This window comes from Podarcis raffonei, chromosome 12 (assembly GCF_027172205.1).
Source record: "Podarcis raffonei isolate rPodRaf1 chromosome 12, rPodRaf1.pri, whole genome shotgun sequence".
In the NCBI taxonomy this organism is placed as follows: domain Eukaryota; kingdom Metazoa; phylum Chordata; class Lepidosauria; order Squamata; family Lacertidae; genus Podarcis; species Podarcis raffonei.
Genome location: NC_070613.1, coordinates 12,407,589 through 12,424,451, shown reverse-complemented (window position 1 = coordinate 12,424,451; position 16,863 = coordinate 12,407,589). Strand labels below are relative to the sequence as shown.

Genomic DNA, 16,863 nt, shown 5'->3' with positions numbered 1-16,863 from the left:
GGGCACAGTCCCATTCACTCGATAACAGACCAGCCTCCACTGCTACTGAGCAACGCAGTGTCCAGCTCTTTTATTCTGGTCACCCGCGGTCCGCTTGCCTTGCGTTCCTTCCAGCAGGAGAGGAAGGAGAAGCAATCTTTAAGGTGGTGTTTAGAGAGCCGCTGGAGCAACTGAACATCATCAAAGAAAGTAGCGCGTAGTTAAACTGTGGAACTCACTGCCACTGGAGGCACTGAGGGCTACCAACTTGGATGGCTTTAAAAGAGGACTGAACAAATCTATGGAGGATAAGGCTGTCAGTTGTCGCTGCCCATGATGGATCTGCTCTGCCTCAGCGGTCAGAGGAAGTAATGCCTCTGAATTGACCAGTGCTTGCAGGTTTCCCTCAAGGATGTGGTTGGCCACTGTGGGAACAGGATGCTGGTTCAGGTGGCCCATTGGCCTGATCCAGCAAACTCTTTTTATGCTCTTCTTCATGTTGGTGCAAGGCTGTAATATCTGAACGAAGCCATCTCCTTCCCTGCAGACCCTCTTGGATATTAAGGTTGGCAGGAGACGATCTCTTGGTAGTTCCACCACCCGCAGCAGCAGTCCATATCCTAATTAACATCAAGTATAAGTAAATCCTGACTGAACAGAAACTTGATCTTAATTTGTCAGAAATGTTTTAGCCATATGGTTATCCTGCGGCTCCTAGCTGCAAGAATTTAAAGACAAAAATACACAGAGTTCCCCGAGTTCATTAGAACAGCTAATACATCTTGAAAGCATGAACCTAGCAAGCTGTTTCATCGCTGGAGAGCTGCAAAGGAGGAGGAGGAGGAGGAGGAGGAGGAGGAGGAGGAGGAGGAGGAGAAGCCACTTTTCTTGGCAGCAGCTAAGAAGTTTCTAGTGAGATTTGTGTGGAGCTCTTGATAGACAGCTTTTAGGACAGAGTTACCTTGTCTGGCAGCAGCTATGTATGTGAGGAGTTCACCCTTTTTAAAAGAAGGTACAGAGCTTGTATCAAGGTGGAGAACCTGTGGCTGCCCAGATGTTGCTGGACTACAACTCCCATCATCCACCGTCCTTGAGTCTTGGCCATGCTGGCTGGGGCTGATGGGAGTTGGAGTCCAACAGCATCTGGAGGACTGCAGGTTCCATATCCTAGACTTGTGGGATAAAACAGGTATAACTTCCAGGGTACAAAAAAAAAAAAAAAGCCAGGCGTTTGTAAACCACTTTTGTTTTTAACTCCTATAGCGTTCCTGTATAAATGAGAGCCAGGCAGCCAATAGCAGCTCTGACTTGTAGCAAATTGTGAATAGCTGACTAAACAGGGGCCCCTCCTTGCAGGAACAGCCAATGCCTTATCAGCCAAGGGCTCCCCCAGGCACTAAACAGATGAGCTTAGTTGGAACAGACTTTGTTATCTTTTGACACTTTATTGGGAAATCAGTTTCTTCTGTGAAGGGGGAAAGGGGTGTTTGTATTGGAACAGATGGTATTCCCCTTTGAAAGGTGCCAAATCTCTAACTAGACAGGAAACAAAATCCTCCTCTCCCCTCCAGGAAAGGACTGCCCCTCTCCCCATAGAACCTCTCCCTTCACCACAAGGTAGAACTGCTCAGTTGAATATATTTGCTTTAGGTGCTATATATTTGCAAAGATGCTGAAGTGTTTCACTAAGCTTTTAGGACAACCTTCCCCAACCTGATGCCCACCAGATGTTTTAGACTGCAGTGTCCATCAGCCCCAACTAATGTAGTCAATGGTTAGAGGCAATGGGAGCTGGTACCTGACAACATAGTGATGTATGGAAGTGAGAACTGGACCATAAAGAAGGCTGATCGCCGAAGAATTGATGCTTTTGAATTATGGTGCCGGAGGAGACTCTTGAGAGTCCCATGGACTGCAAGAAGATCAAACGTATCCATTCTGAAGGAAATCAGCCCTGAGTGCTCACTGGAAGGACAGATCCTGAAGCTGAGGCTCCAATACTTTGGCCACCTTATGAGAAAAGACCCTGATGTTGGGAAAGATGGAGGGCACAAGGAGAAGGGGGTGACAGAGGACGAGATGGTTGGACAGTGTTCTCGAAGCTACCAGCATGAGTTTGACCAAACTGCGGGAGGCAGTGGAAGACAGGAGTGCCTGGCGTGCTCTGGTCCATGGGGTCACAAAGAGTCGGACACGACTAAACAACAACACCCGACAACATTGGTCAAGGATCAGGTTGGGGAGAGCTGCTTGAGGAGAGCCTAGCTGGCTGCATCTTAAACCTGCATCCCAAGGGTCTTGGGTCCAGTTTTGCTGAGCAGCTCAACAGCAGAGCATCTGCTTTGCATGCAGAAGGTCCTGGGTTCAACCCTGACATCTCCAGGTTAGGGTTAGGGATGTCTACCCGCCTCCTTCTGGTAACTCCTGTGGCCAAGCTGGTGCCAAACATATTGCTCTGCTCTCCTTTGGACCACATCAGCAAGGCCGAGAGAGGCGTCTTGTCGTCTGGGCAGCCCAGGAGCTCCAGACACACAGCCCAGGCTTGTGCCCCAGGGAGGTCACCTCGGTGCTGCTAACACTGAAGTTTGACTTCACCCCCAGAGGCGCTGTCTCTTGAGACAGATCAATACGCCAACAATCTGCAGCGATCAGCAGGTGAAGTATTCCATGCTGTGGAGATATAAGCATGGTCAGCCCATGTCTGCAGACCAAACAGCAGTCAAGGACCACAGAAGCAGTGTTGCTGGAAAGAGAAAAGAAAAGGCTGGTGAGAATCTAGTTTTTGTATGGCTCATGGAGTGTCATGTAGGAAGCTGTGTGCTGTGTAACTTGTACTGAGTCAGACCATTGGTCCATCAAGGTCCTGTTGTCTATATCAGGGGGGACAGGGGGCCTGTGCCCTTTCATACTGCATCACAGTGTGGTACGCTGGTTTGACATCAACTGCTAGGAAGTGCCTACAGAGGGTGGTGAATACAGCACAAGATATTATGGGCTGTCCCATGAATCCGCTAGATGACATCGCGGAAGAACGTTGCCTCAGGAGAGTGAGAAAAATTCTCAGGGATGATTCACACCCTGGCCGGCACTTTCTTGATCTCCTGCCGTCAGGCAGAAGATATAGAAGCCTGATTAGTCGCACCAACAGGGTAAAGAACAGCCTCTGTCTGTGGGCTGTTGGGCTGCTGAATGAAAAGATAACAACAGGGCAACTGACTTTTGGGTTTGGTGGGTGTGCGTCAGTAAATGAGGGGAATTAAGACTAAGAGAGCTGGGGGGGTGCTCGTGTAATCTCACTGTATACAAGTTGTACAAGTGACAATAAAGTATTTCACTTCAATTTCAGTCTACAATTCCCATCCTCCCAGAGCATTGGCCCTGCTACCCAGCAGTGATGGGACCTGGAGTCCAGCAGCGTTTGAAGGGCCATAGGTACTCCATCCCTGGTCTACATTGACTGGCTGTGACTCTCCAGGATCTTTCCCAGCCTGGAGATGCCAGGGATTGAACCCGGAAACATTTGCATGCAAAGCAGATGCTCTCCCACTAACCTGTTCCACTTGTGTCACTGGACTCACAACTACTGTTGTGGGGGGGAAAGGCTAATGTGCTGGTCCAGTTGGTCAGCATGTAGTTCCCTCCTCTGGCCAGAGGTGGGGGTGGTGTGCAGGCTGGCTTTCCCAAGGGTCAGGTCCCACTGCAAGCTTGATCTTTGACACACACCGGGGCTCCAAGTTTCAAGCCACCACTAGCACATCATGCAAGAGGCTACACCAAACCTTCCTCTGCAAAAGGCTAGTTTGCAACCTGCAGGAATTTCTTTTTCACATGGGGAGCCATTCAAAGACACAAAGCGGTACAGCCTGGTCTAAAGTGGTACAAGCTGGGATTTCGGCCATTCCATTCTACTGCCTCATTCTGTGTGGTGGGGAGATCAGGTCTGAAAGTTCTGAGCTGAGGAGAACAAGGAGGAAGCAGCCAGGAGAAATTCACGCTTCTCCAAATCTTGCAATGCAGTTTTGCAACCAGGAAAGGTGTACAAAAATGCGTACGCTTGGGTAGCATCCATATGTGAATTCATATATTACTGAAAATTGCATACCGAAATGTGTTATGTTACGTGAAATTGCTTTGTGAAAATGTTTATAGTAGGCACAGTTGCATTAAAAATGTGTATACTGGGAGAAATTTGCACCGAAATGCTCGTTTTCTTTCTTTTGCATATATATAAGTTTTTATTACTTTTTCCAAACCTTTTCACAATAACCTTCAAATCAAATACATTGTTTCATAAGTTGACTCCCACCCTCACTATCACAGCATTTATACTCAAACTTTTTCTACCACATAATATTACCTATTACCCAAAGTTTCTCTATTACAATTATTTTTGAAATGTTGATTTTCATGATGTGTTTTAAAAAATAAAATAAAAAAGTGATGTGATGTGGAAATGTGGAGAAAAGAACTGAAGGCTGGAAAAATGAGAAACTGAGAAAAACCATCCCTGGCTGACCATCACCTCCATGGGACAAACAGCACCTTTGGGTGCTAGTAGATTAAAAACCACTTCTGCTGTGCTACTTCCCTGAAGTTACTTGCTTCCCCTGACTGCTTTGCATTTAGAAAGAAACTTCAAAAGCCATGGCAGACAGAATCCCAGCTGGCCCCTGTCCTGTCTTCTTTGGCCCTTAAACCAGAAGACGCAGGCGGGGCAAATAAATTGTAAATACCTTTTTTAAAAGCAAACAAACACGAATAAATAGTGAGTGGGACTTTTTATCTGCCTCTGCATTCAGCACACAAAGTCCCCAGGTGCTGCCATCACAGGCCTGAGCAGCGGTAAAAATGTTGGCTTCTCTCAATGCGCATCATCAAGCCCTTGAATGAAATGGCTGTCGTCATCTGTGCTGTAGACTTTTCAGATGCTGCGCACGAGACTATTCTCATGCTCATAGCTTCTTTCCAAGAATTATTCTCAGGAGGAGGTACTGTGGAGACACCCAGGCCCAGCTATATATTAATATTTTATAGTCTCAAAGTGTTATTCTCTCTGTGTGTGTCTGCATATAGTTTGGAATACACTTTCCATGTAAACAACTCTCTTAATATTTCATCCCCCTCCTTCCTCCCCCCCCCAACGCATTCTACGGGCAATTTTTTTTATGATACGCAAATACATGATGGAATAGCCTGGGAAAAGATGCACCACCTCTGTACTGAGGCTTGGAGTGGGAGAGACCCCAATTTCGAAGGATTATCCGTTGCGGGGGAGGGGATGTTAAAGACCATGCATTTAAAGGAATTATTGAGTGCACCATTCCACAATGGAATTATCTACCCTTCCTCTGGGTGCAGCTGAATCTTTTCCAGCATAGCCCTGGGAGCTGTAAAAATAAATGTTTTGGCTGATCCAAACACTGGATTCGGTGCCTTGGTGTGCTATTTCATGGGCAGAATTGGCCATAAAGCCGGGTTTGCATGCCTGGCGGTGCTTCTTTCGCTTCTTAATTCTAACTTCTGCATTAGGCTTTTGTTTAAACGGGGATGACAAATGATGAAGAGAGTCCATAGTCCTTAACATCCTTAACACCTGTGAGTCCGCAGCTTGCTGGCAACCCCCACGATATTGTATTTCTCCTACAGCCACAGCTGGCAGAGGTATCTTGTTTTGTGAGAATTTCATTCCTCCTTTTTATGTCTTTAAACACACACACACACACACATAGAGGGATATATTTCTTACCCCTATAATTTTTTCAGAAAACTCTGGATATATGTTCTGTGTCTAAATAGTGAATTTTCAATATTGCTGGCAAGTGGGAGAGAAAGGTGGTCGTTCACTATTGTTTATCCCCAACACCTGGTCATTGCTGGGATGGCGCCTCTGACTGGGGAACTTGGAGGCAGATCACGTTAAGAGCTTCGCAAAGTAAAATAAAATAAAAGAAGCCTTCAGTTGTGCCTGGAAACGACTTAGTAGCTAATTCAGTTCATTCAAAACTGGGGAGATATTCTAGAAACGTATCAAACATAAGGACATAGCATACCCTCCAACATTTCTCCGATAAAAGAGGGATGTCGTATTCCATAAGAATTTTATTATTTATACCCCACACATCTGACTGTGTTGCCCCAGCCACTCTGGGCTGCTTCCAGCATATATAAAACCATTAAACATTTTTTTTAAAAACCTCCCTGTACAGCATGGGTATGCAAACTAAGGCCCGGGGGCTGGATCCGGCCTAATTGCCTTCTAAATCCGGCCCGTGGATGGTCCGGGAATCAGCGTGTTTTTACATGAATAGAATGTGTCCTTTTACTTAAAATGCATCTCTGGGTTGTTTGGGGGTCTGCCTGGTGTTTCTACATGAGTAGAATGTGTGTTTTGGACTTTGGACATGCCTGTAAATCTCTCCTTAAGAAGGCAAAGAAGTTCAATTCTAGTGGAGAAGTTTCTATTCCTAACATTTGAGCAATGCTGGCAGAATGTGATAATTTTCAGATGGTCTGATTGCAATAGTGGGTGCCTACATAGCTTGTGGTCTATCAAGGCAAATGCAGTCAATCACACTTGTATTATAGGGCCGTTTACTTGACAACCTCCCTCCTTTCATGGTGCCAGACATGCAACAAACCCCTAATAGGTCAGACACAAATAGGTGGTCACTGTTAGAGCCACCGTCCAGTTAGAAGGGCCAGAGGTGAGTATATAGTCCAGATACAGCTGGACTCAAGGTCCAGGGCAGTCCACAAACATCAGAGGGGCCTGAGACAGGTACACAGACAAGGCTAGCTAGAAGATCGGGTCCCAAAGGGAAGGGACTGCTTAAAGGAGAAGGAGGAGAAGGAACTGTCCAGGATAGATGAGCAAGAACAGGAAACTTCTGTTTGGATAGACCTTGTTCCTCTGCAAAAATGTACATGCTATATTTTTACTACTGCAGTTTCCACAGTGCTAATGATGTGTCCTTTTCGTATGTATGTTTCTGTTTCCCACCCCAGCATGCAAGGCCCTTGCTGATGAGCTGGCCTACGACATCAAGAAAATAGGTCCAAAGAGGACTGTGAATTCGGGGACATTTCGGCTCAACCCTGATGGCACGAGAGGAAAGAAAAAGGTAAGAGGGAGAGACATGGAGGTACGTAATAATTGCCAGCATGTGCAATTACCAACCACTTATCCAAACAGCGGTTGGTCTCTTAATCTTCTAACCTTTTCCTTGGTAAGACCAGCAGCCAGTAAATTGCTTCTCTTTCCTCTGGGAGCCAAAGTAATCTATGAGCTTGAAATTGAGGTATTTTTTCCAGGACCTTTTATTTTTGGAGGTGGGCTTTTAAATGTTGAGAGGGTAGTATTGTTCCATTGCTAGACCATTTCTTTTTTCGTTTTTTAATATAGACAATCAGAACCATACAAGGCGCTGAGAGAGTGTGTGGAGGAGGGATGAGATGGAGTAGAAGTCTCTACTCAAAGTCAGCTCTCATGGGCAGTTTTCCCCAGTCATGAGAGTCTTAAGATCCTATCCCTGGGCAATTTGTTCAATTTATTCTGCTCACCATGAATGTCTTCTGTTCATGCACCTCTTGAAGAACATTGGTTCAGAACTGGAAGCAAGGCCCCAAATTTGTCCCAGTGGGCAAGCGGGTTATGACCGGTTTATAAAATGAGTTGCAAATGGCTGGTTCATTTCAGTTTGTGAAAGATGTAAGAATAGCAACAATATCAAAGGAAATCAAAAGAAAATTATGCATGGCACATCATAACATTTTTGTTGAGACAAGCCTAATCAGACATGGAGACTGTTTACGTGTGTGTGTGTGTGTGTGTATTCTTTATTGAAAGATAAAAAGTAATGTGTATATAATTGTAAGTGCACAGGGTAAAATAAGACATGAAAAGGGGGGGCAGAGAAAAAGGAAAAGGGGGGAAGAAATGACACCCATATACAATACAAAACAAAAACAGGGCTTATAAATATTGCAAGATTGTTATTTAACCTATTACAGTGTTTATAGAAATGAATTCCAAATATCAGTTTTCGCTTATCACTGATTTTAATTATTATTCAAATGTTTAAAATAGTTATATTGTTTCATTCTTTTGGTAAACTGCTTGAGGTTTTGTTTTGCTTTTTTTTTACAGTCAAGTGGTATATAAATTTTATGAAATAAATAAATACAGTGCCAGATCTACAAATTTTGCCTTAGGAGGCAAAGGCCTGCCTTGATGTCCCTCACTCAGCTGCTGAGAGCAGTTGCCAGAGGGACAGGAGATGAAGGCAATAAAGTCTTACTCCTCTTTGTGTCCCATGATGTCATGGACTGGTTGGACACAAAGGAATGGTGGGAGGAACCAGCTGGGGAACTACCAAGGGAAGAAGGCTCAGAGGCAGGGGATTGGTGGTAGGACGACAGTGAGTGGTCAGAGAGAAAGGAGGGGAAAGACTGCAAAGAGGGGTTGTCAGAAGCTGAAGGGGTAACAGGGCTTAATGAGCTGGGAGTGTCTGTGGCAGACAGAAGGCAAGAATCATAGGCAGAAGTTGAAGAAGGGGAGGAGGGAGGCCAAGAGGCAGAGATGGGTCAGGCTGGTGAAGAGTCATGGATGTCTCCCCCTCCTGATGTGACAAGCTCCCCTCCCCGCTTGTCTCCCAGAACCAGAAGAGGCATAAAAAAAGGTGGAGGAGAGGTTGGCTTCAGGCAGGCACAGTCTCTGATTGCTTGGGGAAAAACCTGGAGAGGAGGGGACTTAGACTGCTGTGGAGAGGTGGGGACATTCAGTCTTGGCAACTGATTCATGGGGCAAGACCTACCAAGCATGAGCTGCTGTGCTCATTAGGCCTGACACTCAGCCAAGTGTCATCGGAGCGTGACTCCTCCTTTATGTCCCTGCTGGTTCAATGGGAATACAAAGACGGCCTCAGCCCAGTATATCTGAAGGAGCGTCTCCATCCCCATCGTTCTACCCAGACACTGAGGTCCAGCGCCAAGGGCCTTCTGGCGGTTCCCTCACTGCGAGAAGCCAAATTACAGGGAACCAGGCAGACGGACTTCTCGGTAGTGGCACCCTCCCTGTGGAACGCCCTCCCACCAGATGTCAAAGAGAACAACAACTACCAGACTTTTAGAAGACATCTGAAGGCAGCCCTGTTTAGGGAAGCTTTTAATGTTTGATGTATTACAGTATTTTAATATTTTTTTGAAAGCCGCCCAGAGTGGCTGGGGAAGCCCAGCCAGATGGGCGGGGTATAAATAATATTCTATTATTATTATTATTATTATTATTATTATTATTATTATTATTATTATTATTATTATTATTATAACAGCCAGGCCCTTATAATGATGCAAGCACTCTGTAGGCCTATGGCACACGCTTGGTGACTCCTTGGTGATATTCCTGGCCTGGTTCTTTTTATCAGAAGAGGTGGGTGGGTTTCAGACAGGGAGTCTCTCCCAGCCCTACCTGGCTATGCTGAGGACTGAGTCTGGGATCTTCTGCTCTACCCCTGAGCTATGGTCCTTCCCTAATCACCAGAGGTTGTACCAGGGGGCAGAAGCTATTTAAGAAATTATCTTCCGAACTGGGGTGGCAGGGGATGGTTGACAAAAGCTAAGCATGTAGCAACTGACTCCGTGTCTGTTTGGTTGGAGTTTGGTGTGTGTATGTATACAAGCTCACATGTGGCCATCATGGAGTCATGTTGGTTAACCAAAGAAAGGTCTGATACTAACTGGCTGGAGGAGGAGGGAGGAAGTAAAACCTGAGAAAAATAATCTACAGGTAGAATAAATCAGTGGGGGAGGAATAAGTTGCCTTGCTGTCTGCCCCTCCTTTCCGCACTAGGTCAGGTAACTTATTGCAGGTCTTGTTGTTTTACTTCCAATATGGGTATAAGTTTGTGTGACATGTCTAGCAGATTATGTGTCCCCCAAAAGAGATTGCAATCCAATATTAAGCATGCAAAAGAGCCACATGGAACTGTGTTTTTTCTCTTCTGCCCAGGACCCACCACCTACCTGTCAATCCACCGAGCCCTCTTTAAATAAATGTTTGTTTTGTTTTATTAGATTTTGTACCTGCCCATCACAGTGAGCTCCCAGGGTGTGCTATAAGAATAAAATATATACGGATAAAATAAAGGCCCAGTTTCAACATTGTATGGGGCAGACCTCCTGATAAGAGACCTACTCCTGTAGGGCACAGTGATTGATTGGACATATATAGGGCAAAGTACTCTTTGGGGTATCCTGCCCCCAAGCTGTATAGGGCTTTGCACATCAGGGCCAGCACCTTGAACTCAGCTTGATAGCTAAATGCTGACATGATGGAGAGAATTTGGATTACATCCAACCAAATTCTACTCAAAGCAGGCCTATTGAAATTAATGGAGTTACGTTGGTCATCACCACTAATGTTGCTGGGTCTACCCTTTGTCGTCGTTTAGTCATTTAGTCGTGTCCTACTCTTCGTCACCCCATGGACCAGAGCACACCAGGCACTCCTGTCTTCCACTGCCTCCTGCAGTTTGGTCAAACTCATGCTGGTAGCTTCGAGAACACTGTCCAACCATCTCGTCCTCTGTTGTCCCCTTCTCCTTGTGTCCTCCATCTTTCCCAACATCAGGGTCTTTTCCAGGGAGTCTTTTCTTCTCATGAGGTGACCATAGTATTGTAGGCTTAGCTTCATGATCTGTCCTTCCAGTGAGCACTCAGGGCTGATTTCCTTAAGGGTGGATAGGTTTGATCTTCTTGCAGTCCATGGGACTCTCAAGAGTCTCCTCCAGCACCATAATTCAAAAGCATCAACTCTTCGGCGATCAGCCTTCTTTATGGTCCGGCTCTCACTTCCATACATCACTACTGGGAAAACTATAGCTTTAACTATACGGACCTTTGTTGGCAAGGTGATGTCTCTGCTTTTTAAGATGCTGTCTAGGTTTGTCATTGCTTTTCTCCCAAGAAGCAATTTCGTGACTGCTGTCACCATCTGCAGTGATCATGGAGCCCAAGAAAGTGAAATCTCTCACTGCTTCCATGTCTTCCCCTTCTATTTGCCAGGAGGTGATGGGACCAGTGGCCACGATCTTCGTTTTTTTGATGTTGAGCTTCAGACCATATTTTGCGCTCTCCTCTTTCACCCTCATTAAAAGGTTCTTTAATTCCTCCTCACTTTCTGCCATCAAGGTTGTGAAACCTTTCCCTGGGCATAGTATTCTGTTTCTAGTGTTTGGGTGGGATTGCATCATGCAGGCAGGAAATGATGAAACTGAAAGCTGAGAATGAAGCTGCATCCGCAACAGGGCTAACAACATCTCTTTAAAAGAGGAAGCGTCTTCCAGCAATACATTTCATGTTGCCCAATGCCTACGTCTGTGAGATATAAGGGAAAGACAGCAGTTTGACAAATCTAGTTTCTGCCCATCTAGTCACCTCGGCCAAAGTGACATTTATGATTGTCCCCTCCAGATTCAGCATTCCTGATAGGGAGATATATCATACCATCTAACCTACAAATGTCTCCTCTGACTGATGGTGGCTCTTCGGCAGATCTCTCTTTTCCATCACCTGCTCTCTGAGTCAGGAACTGAACCTGGGACTTCCTGCATTCAGAGCATGCACCCTTTTGCTGATCTATCCTTGTCCCTCTCTTCCCTCAAGAGAGAATCAGGATGAGCCTGGGTATGGCAGGACAAAGGCCAGTCTATGCAACCTATCGCTCAAGTAGCATCTTTTCAAGCAATCTCATACTGTTTTGCCAATTAACTCTGCAGATTCTTTAAAGGATCTTCAGTAGTTGAGGGAAAAGATATTTTTTATTTCAACAGAATAGGACAACCTCCTTAAACAGTAACAAAAACAAAACCCCTCAAACAGTAAACCTCCTTAAACCTTCTTACATGGTAATACCAAACCCTCTACCACCAAGAAATAACCCCAAAGGAACAATTTCAAAGGAACAATTCCCCCCACCAGACCTTGACCCAAATACAACACCAGATCTAACCGTGGGAAGCCACAGCCATCACCCTCTTCCTCCTGTCCACATTGCCCTGCACTATCTGTTCCTGCCCTACCAGGTGGGCCACCTGTGGCAATTGGGGCTCCTCATCAGGGCAAACAAGGCCCAGCAGGGCCACCCTCAAGGGCAGGAGTGCTCCTGCAAGGACTCACAGAAAGGGCTGACTGTATAAGGCCAAACCTACACCACCTCAATTTTCCCTTGCGCATTTTCCACTACACATACCACTTTTAAGTGTCATGGCTTCCCCCAGAGAATCCCGGGAACTGCACTTTGTTAAAGGCGCTGGGAGTTGTAGGGTCTCCTAACATCTCTCTCGGTAACTTTTTTCCTTTGTAATGTAACTCTTTTGAGGTTCTTTAGAAATAATCGATGTTGATTGTGGTTCTTTCTCCCTCTCTCCTTTTTTTTTTTTTTTGCTCTGTTTTTCCTTTTTCTTAAAAACTGTAAACCACAGCAGAAAATAAAGTGAAGGCATTGCCGTCATGCAGCCCACCTGAGGTCAGGCCCCACCTGCTGAAGACCACTGAGCAAAACCCCTGCCTGTCAGCCTTCAGCATCTGGGCCCATCGCACTCCCGAGTCCTCAGTCTCCTAGCACAGGAGATGTAGCAAAGGCCATCGCTGCTTGACATTCAGGGTCAAGTCGCAAATGGGTTGGCCAGTGCTTCCCACTAGTGGTGAAAGTGATTCTTCACTTTGAAGTTCAGATAAAATCCACTTGCGATGCTTGAAGGCAGTTCAGTGGTACCAATTTTAAAAATTATTTGGTGTGCTCCAGAATTGCCAGAAAGTGTTTTGTTTTTTAAAAAAATTGTGGTTGCAGACATATAGGGATCTAACTCTATTTTTAAAATTTGTTTTTACAAGATGCAAATGAAGATTTCTCACCCCGTCCTTCACCATAAAGCCCCAAGGTGGGTTATAACAATTAAATATACAATTATAAAAACAGATTAAATCATTCCGGTGATAAAATGAGTGGATAAGACATCTTTAGCTGCTGATTCATCACAACTAAAAGCACATTTAAAGCAAAAAAAACCCTCAAAAACCCAAGCAAACCCACATAACAGACACACATGACAGCATCCGACTGTAATGAGCTATCAAATAAAACCAGTGTAGATTAATTCAACTCAAATTTGAACAAACAGCATATTTTGTCTTCCTAGTAAGTTACTCAAAGTTGCTTAACTCTCCTAATTTATTAAACCCTTATCCCCACAGGAGGTATTCAAACAAAAACAACTGCAATTCAGACACATTTGAATCCAGGTATTTATTAAGAATAATGAACATTTGGATCTGCTGGGAAATATGAAATCCCCCTGTCACTTCAAATTCTACCACCCACGTTCTATTGCATGAGTTTCCCAAAGGGCTCGCTTCAAACTTCAGCATTTTGGGGAGTGATGAGGCAAACCAACATTTTATCTTGTAGCATAAATTACTAATGCCAATATCAATTCTTTGAGTAGCAGTCCTCAAGGAAGGAGGGAGGGAATGGAATATCATGCAAGTGAGCTGAACAGGAGCACCCAATACTCTGCATCAAAACTCCTAAGGGTGGGAAGAACCCAAAACAGCTGGGGTGGGCTGAGCATGCTCAGTGGGCAGTGGGGAATGCTCACTGACTGGGTGGTGGTGGTGGAATTGAGTGGCTGGAGCAGCCCTTGTCATCCTCCGTCACCGCATGAGTACTTCCTGCACCAACCACTCCACCCCCATTTCCAGTTTTCCCCGGTGTGTCCCAGTCCCAGCCACACCCCTTGCCACGATCCTCTTTCTCCTCCCCGTTGTCCTTCCGGTTCATGACAATTGTCCATTACACTTGCAGTCCATTGCAGTCCTCGTCATGCAAACATCATGCGCCTGTGGTCAGTGTATTGTGTGAACAAGCCAGAGGTGGCCATATGCAAGAGACTCCAGAACATAAGCAGAAACTTCATGGTCTGAGGCTAGGATCTACCTTTGTGAGTTACCGTATACAGTCATACCTCATATTATGTTTGCTTCGTGTTACGTTTTTTCAGGTTGCGTCCCGCGTTGACCCGGAAGTACCGGAAAGGGTTACTTCTGGGTTTCCCCACTTGCATGCACAGACGCACAAAATGACGCCACGCGCATGTGCAGAAGCGGTGAATCGCAACCTGTGCGTGTGCAGACGCGCTGCTGCGGGTTGCGTTCCTTTCATGTTGCAAACAGGCCTCCGGAACGGATCGCGCTCGCAACCAGAGGTACCACTGTACTTTTAGGAACACAACTCACTCCCATGGAAAATATGATGTGGGAGTTGTAATTTTGGACTATGACTAGGGATCCCTGGATTCAAGACCCCAACCCCAACCATGAATAGGGAACAGAAGTAATGCTGTTTGTGACGGTGGGTTCTGTACTTGGTCTTCATTGGGCTGTTTTGAGGGTTTTCTACCCTTAGGGCATTTCCCCTTAAATGTTGGGTGTTTTTGTTTGTTTGTTTTTGTAATTTTGTAATTTTGCAAATGGTAGAATTCTCCCAAATCTGCTAATAGGACTTTTTCCCCCAGCCAGAGCTCACTGACGGTCAGCTCTGGCCCCTCTCAGGTGGGCGCCATTGCCATTCTAGGAGAACAAGGGAGAGGTTCATGGTGTGCTCCAGCACATCTTTGTCTAGAAAAACAGCACTGCTAATAGTTCATTTCTCTTGTGCAAGCACATCCATATTACCTATAACAGTAATGTCTCGCTCTGAATGTAACCGACCTGTGTGAAAGGACTCTATTATTTGAAAACAGAGACACCATATGTACTTTTGTTCCCTAAGAAATCCTTTAATTAAAGCATATTTTTAAAAAGAAAGAAAGAGAGGAAATGATTTGTTTGTCCGTTTACCAGTGTTCTCTCCCTCTGTCCCTCCCTCTCATTGTCTCCTTCATGAAGTTGTTTTCAATGTTTAAATCAATCATTAGACTCTGTTTATTTCAGCAAAGGACTTAATTCTTCAGAGATATGTGCCTGGTCCCCAAAGGCTATGATACGAACATGACCTTTGGTACCTGTAAATGTTGTGCAAGAAAGCTGCCTTTCCTGACAGCTGTGGTGATAATCCCCTTTGTCTCTCTTAAGTGATAGCTGATAAGTCCGTGCAGAATTTGTTTGCTGTATTTCTTTCTCCACAAGGTTAAATTACCCCAAAGAGGGGGGGAATGTGGAAAAATACAAGTCCGCCCCCCCAAAAAAAGAATTTATTTTGGAAAGAAGTTGAGTCATTGTTTCAATCAGGTTTAGCTAAAAGTGAGGGGGGGGAGAGAGAGAGAGAAAAAAAGAGGTTCACAGGCCTGCTTTTGAAAATAAAAGTCCTTTCAACAGAGAGGTTAGGAGCGAAATGTACCACAGTAAGTGTTCAGAACGCAAAATGACACTTTTTTTGCCATTTTCCCCTCACAGCAATGTGTTTACCTGAATAGCTGCTGCTAGAAGAAAACACATACATTTTTTGTAAAGGGAAGGACTGTAGGAATCAAATGTCCTTGACACACATTATGTTGTAGGTGTGGTGGGAAATGCCATTGCCGTGCTCCGCACCGGGCAAAGGTGTGTGCAGAGAAGGGTCACTTTAACTGCCTGCCTGAAGCAGCTGAGAATTAGTTCCCAAGGACTATAGTTGGGGTTTTTTAAAGACGCAGATGCATTCTGTTTTCTCAAGTGTGATAGTTTCGGAGTCCACGCCTGAAGACTTTTCTAGGTCATACTTATCCTTGTTGGCGTTTTTTGGCATTCACATTTGATGGCCAGACATTCCAAATGAGAATATTGTAGCAATAAATGCGCGTCTACTCTGTGTTTGGAATCTGAGGCTCTGGCGAAGAATGCAGGTTACAGATTAGTCTTGAAGTATGCACATTATCTGCCCTCTTCCAGTTAATACTATACATTGCAAGGTCCCCTCCTGGCTTAGAATGTGGAAGAACCCCTTTGTTGACGATTCGTATTTATGTATGTATACGGATGGGATATGTATTCTCTTTTCCACCCTGTTCTGTTCTTCCACCTGAAGCCCTTTTCCATCCATCCAGAATAGCATTAAATGACAGAGTCCACTGCACTGCACTTTATTGTATCTCTCTCTCCCTCCACCCACCCCCGGCTAGTATAGAAGGACGGATGAATGGGGTCATGCGCCAAGTCCCCTGCAGTTAACCATTATTTTTGGTGAATAAAGGATGGTTAAGGTTGAGTGGAATGTCAGCAAACCTTTCATCCCTCTTCCTTTCAGCTGTCTGTGTTCATACCCACAAGCCATACAAAGTTTCCTGGCTTGGTTTTCACATACGTGGCCAGCTGGCTCCTTCTGCATAATGTCTGCGAGTTTTCTTGGCAGGGCCGGGCACGTTTTGGACTCCATAGCTGCAGAGATTTCTACTTTGGTGCAAGTCACTTTAGGTCTGGCCTCTCTCCCCTTGTGTTTTAGAAGGCAGTGCCTGTGACCACTCATACATTATTACAGCGCAGACGTTTGATTTCCAAAATAGTGTTCCCTTCAGGCTGAAGGTGGAATTGGATAGGGCAAGGCCAGGCTGAGCCTGTCAGAATTAGGCCAGTCAGGTCTGGGGTGGAGTCTACATACATACGTGTGTGTGTGTGTGTGTGTGTGTGTGTGTGAAACTGATTCTGACGAATGCTGGTTTTCCAGTACTAGTCAGCTGCTAGAATGAAGTTTTATTTATAAAATAATGGTGGAGCATTTTAGATAAATAACACATTTCAGCTGTCTGTTTCTATCAGTGCTGCCCCAACATGGCATAAGAAGAATAAAAGGGTAAAGGGGACCCCTTATCATTAGGTCCAGTCGTGGCCGACTCTGGGGTTGCGGCGCTCATC

General features: G+C 45.2%; 1 protein-coding gene across 3 annotated transcripts in view; it reads left to right on the top strand.

Annotated features, from left to right (window-relative positions):
- CNPY1 (canopy FGF signaling regulator 1) overlaps positions 1 to 16,863 on the top strand; it is a 54,538-nt gene that overhangs the window by 15,409 nt on the left and 22,266 nt on the right. For all 3 annotated transcript variants that reach the window (XM_053410004.1, XM_053410003.1, XM_053410002.1), the window contains exon 3: positions 6,985 to 7,100. In XM_053410004.1, coding sequence (XP_053265979.1) covers positions 6,985 to 7,100 — 116 coding nt within the window. The remainder of the gene's footprint in view (positions 1 to 6,984; positions 7,101 to 16,863) is intronic.